Source organism: Eufriesea mexicana, unplaced genomic scaffold, assembly GCF_001483705.2.
Source record: "Eufriesea mexicana isolate 0111107269 unplaced genomic scaffold, ASM148370v2 scaffold6562, whole genome shotgun sequence".
In the NCBI taxonomy this organism is placed as follows: domain Eukaryota; kingdom Metazoa; phylum Arthropoda; class Insecta; order Hymenoptera; family Apidae; genus Eufriesea; species Eufriesea mexicana.
The window spans coordinates 54,175-56,618 of NW_016914423.1; the positions used below are offsets into that span (position 1 = coordinate 54,175).

Genomic DNA, 2,444 nt, shown 5'->3' on the forward strand with positions numbered 1-2,444 from the left:
ATTTTAAACAAAAAAACAAAAAAAAAACAAAAATTAAAAAAAAATTAAAAAGTTAATGAAATGTTTAATTGTGATAACAAAATGTTTCTCCTATATTAATTTCAATAATATATAAATTATTATGATGGATCTGAAAGTATAATTATTAATTATTATTAATTACAATATGAATATAAACAACAATATAAAAATATAATTAAAAAGTAAAACCTAAAAAATATATCTCAATGAAATTAAAATACTAATTAGTACATTACAGTAGCATAAACCATAAATAACAAAATAAAAATAATTTAATTTATACAAAATATTCATAAAATAAATATTATTATTAGTATTGGTTATTTAATATAATTTTATTTTGTTATGTCAATAAATTACAAACTATAATATATGTCTATTATACATATTTACATACAAATGATTGTAACAAAATTGCAGATATGAAAAAATTATATAAATATTTACAAAAAAATATTTAAAATCTAATAAATTACACGAACTTTAATAAATGTATGAAAATAATAAGGCAAACTTTAAGTACAATACTAAAAATATCAAATAAAAATGTAAAATTGACAAGTCGAAACAAAACAGAAACGAAAACATAGTGCATAAACAAAAAGTGAGGCCAATGAGCATTACTAGGTTATAATTTGATCACGATTTTTGTCAAAATATAGCGATTAATAAAGAAAATACAAAGTTAACATCAATTACACTATCAATATTTACCAAATCGACGGACATATATATCCTAAACGATTTTGAACCAAGTCTTACTACTCACGAACTGCAATTAAAATCTTTTGGGCCATAAGACAGGGGCACAACTTCTATGTGGAAGAAAATAGGTTATAGAATATTTTTTTTAACCAGACATAAAATGTAAATTGTTGCGCTAATCGAAATTTAGTATTCTGATGAAAAAACAGCTGATTTTGACAATTTCCATAATAATTTTTAACAAAATAAGGCATCCAGAGCACTAGATATCGGGGGGCCACCATTTTGTCCGTCGGGGGAGGTGTACGTGAAGTGGGCTCAAGCATGCTCAAGATAGACCGTCAAAAGTCTGAACATTTTTATTTTGCAACTTCCTTGTATATCTCACAATTACATATGCTTACCGAAACAAAGTTAAAATTCAATAATGAACAGCATGGTAGCCAACGAGCCTCACTTCAGTCTTTGCACAGTACGATTTCATACCGTATGAACACAAGAAAATTTTAACGTTACCCCATTTCTTTCCAACTTCGTGCGGGATTTCTCGCGTTTAAAATGCACGGAGCCACACCACAGGAGCACTAATTTTAATCTACGATATGCCGCGCAAGTCTTACTTCACTTTCTGCACACAGCGCACGGTAGGAATCACGAAAAAACTCGACATAATCGGTAATATAAAGGGACAAGTCATAAAACGCCATGAACAATAACAAGGAGCCGCCATTTGCAATGCGAACAACTGACATGCGCAAATCAATCGCGCGGGGCATACTGGGTATTTGAAGGGCGCCATCTTGCCAATCATTTTAACATTGAAGTTTCCTAACCTTTTATAGTTCAAATTTATTCAATTTAATTTTTATTATTACATTTATGAATTGTATATTTCATCGAATATTTTTATAAATTTAGTATAATAAAATATGATAAAAATGCATATTGCAATTTTTGTGTTGCATATACTGAATTTTTATTTCATACAATTAGTTTTTAAAGTAGTATAACAATAATAATAAATAGATAACTTTGTTATTTTGTATATTTAATTTAAAAATTAATAAAATTTGTATAATATTTAACGAAGAATATATCATTGTCTGCGAATTTAACATAAAAAATTTAACTTGTAACTTATGTGTTGTATCGAATTATTATGAAAAAATATAACACAAAAATTATTTTGATTATTATATACGTAAACAATATTTAAAATGAAATAAACAATCATAAAAAATAACTTGATCTATCTAAAACATGCGTTTTTAAATGTTATGTCTGGGATACCTTATCTGTAACATTTATTTATTAATCTTACATATAATTTTTTAACCAAAATTTTGAAATACCACTAATATTTTATTAACATATATAATGTTTAGGTTTGATAAGATTCCATAAGTCCAGCTTCATTCATTCGCTTCAATGATGCTTCCGCATTATAAGTTCTGAAATATAACAATATTTATATTAGAAATAAAAAAAAAATTTATATTTTTAAAATACTTCAATTACTTGTAAAAATCTTCGACTTTCTTTTCATATGCATCAGAAACAAGTATTTTATAAGCTAAACCAACTACAGAGACAATTGCTGTTACAATTACTAGAGACTTCTTAGTTTTGGTAATATGCATGTCACGAAGTTGGGGTTTTTGTAATCTTCCCTCTGTAGCCATCTGAAATATTAATTTTTGTAATATTATAACCATATG

At 25.9% G+C, this 2,444-nt stretch overlaps 2 protein-coding genes across 4 annotated transcripts in view; both read right to left on the reverse strand.

Moving 5' to 3' along the window:
- The window catches only part of LOC108552415 (uncharacterized), an 11,614-nt gene extending 10,251 nt beyond the window's left edge, over positions 1-1,363 (reverse strand). For all 3 annotated transcript variants that reach the window (XM_017906942.1, XM_017906941.1, XM_017906943.1), the window contains exon 1: positions 1,243-1,363. The gene's annotated coding sequence lies outside the window, so the exon portion shown is untranslated. The remainder of the gene's footprint in view (positions 1-1,242) is intronic.
- Positions 1,364-2,011: 648 nt separating this feature from the next.
- cype (cytochrome c oxidase subunit cyclope) lies at positions 2,012-2,402 on the reverse strand. The gene is made up of 2 exons (XM_017906929.1): positions 2,245-2,402; positions 2,012-2,177 (listed from the first exon to the last, which is right to left on the reverse strand). The coding sequence occupies exons 1-2, from the start codon at positions 2,364-2,366 to the stop codon at positions 2,108-2,110; spliced, it is 192 nt and encodes a 63-aa protein (XP_017762418.1). The 5' UTR covers positions 2,367-2,402; the 3' UTR covers positions 2,012-2,107.
- Positions 2,403-2,444: the final 42 nt, after the last annotated feature.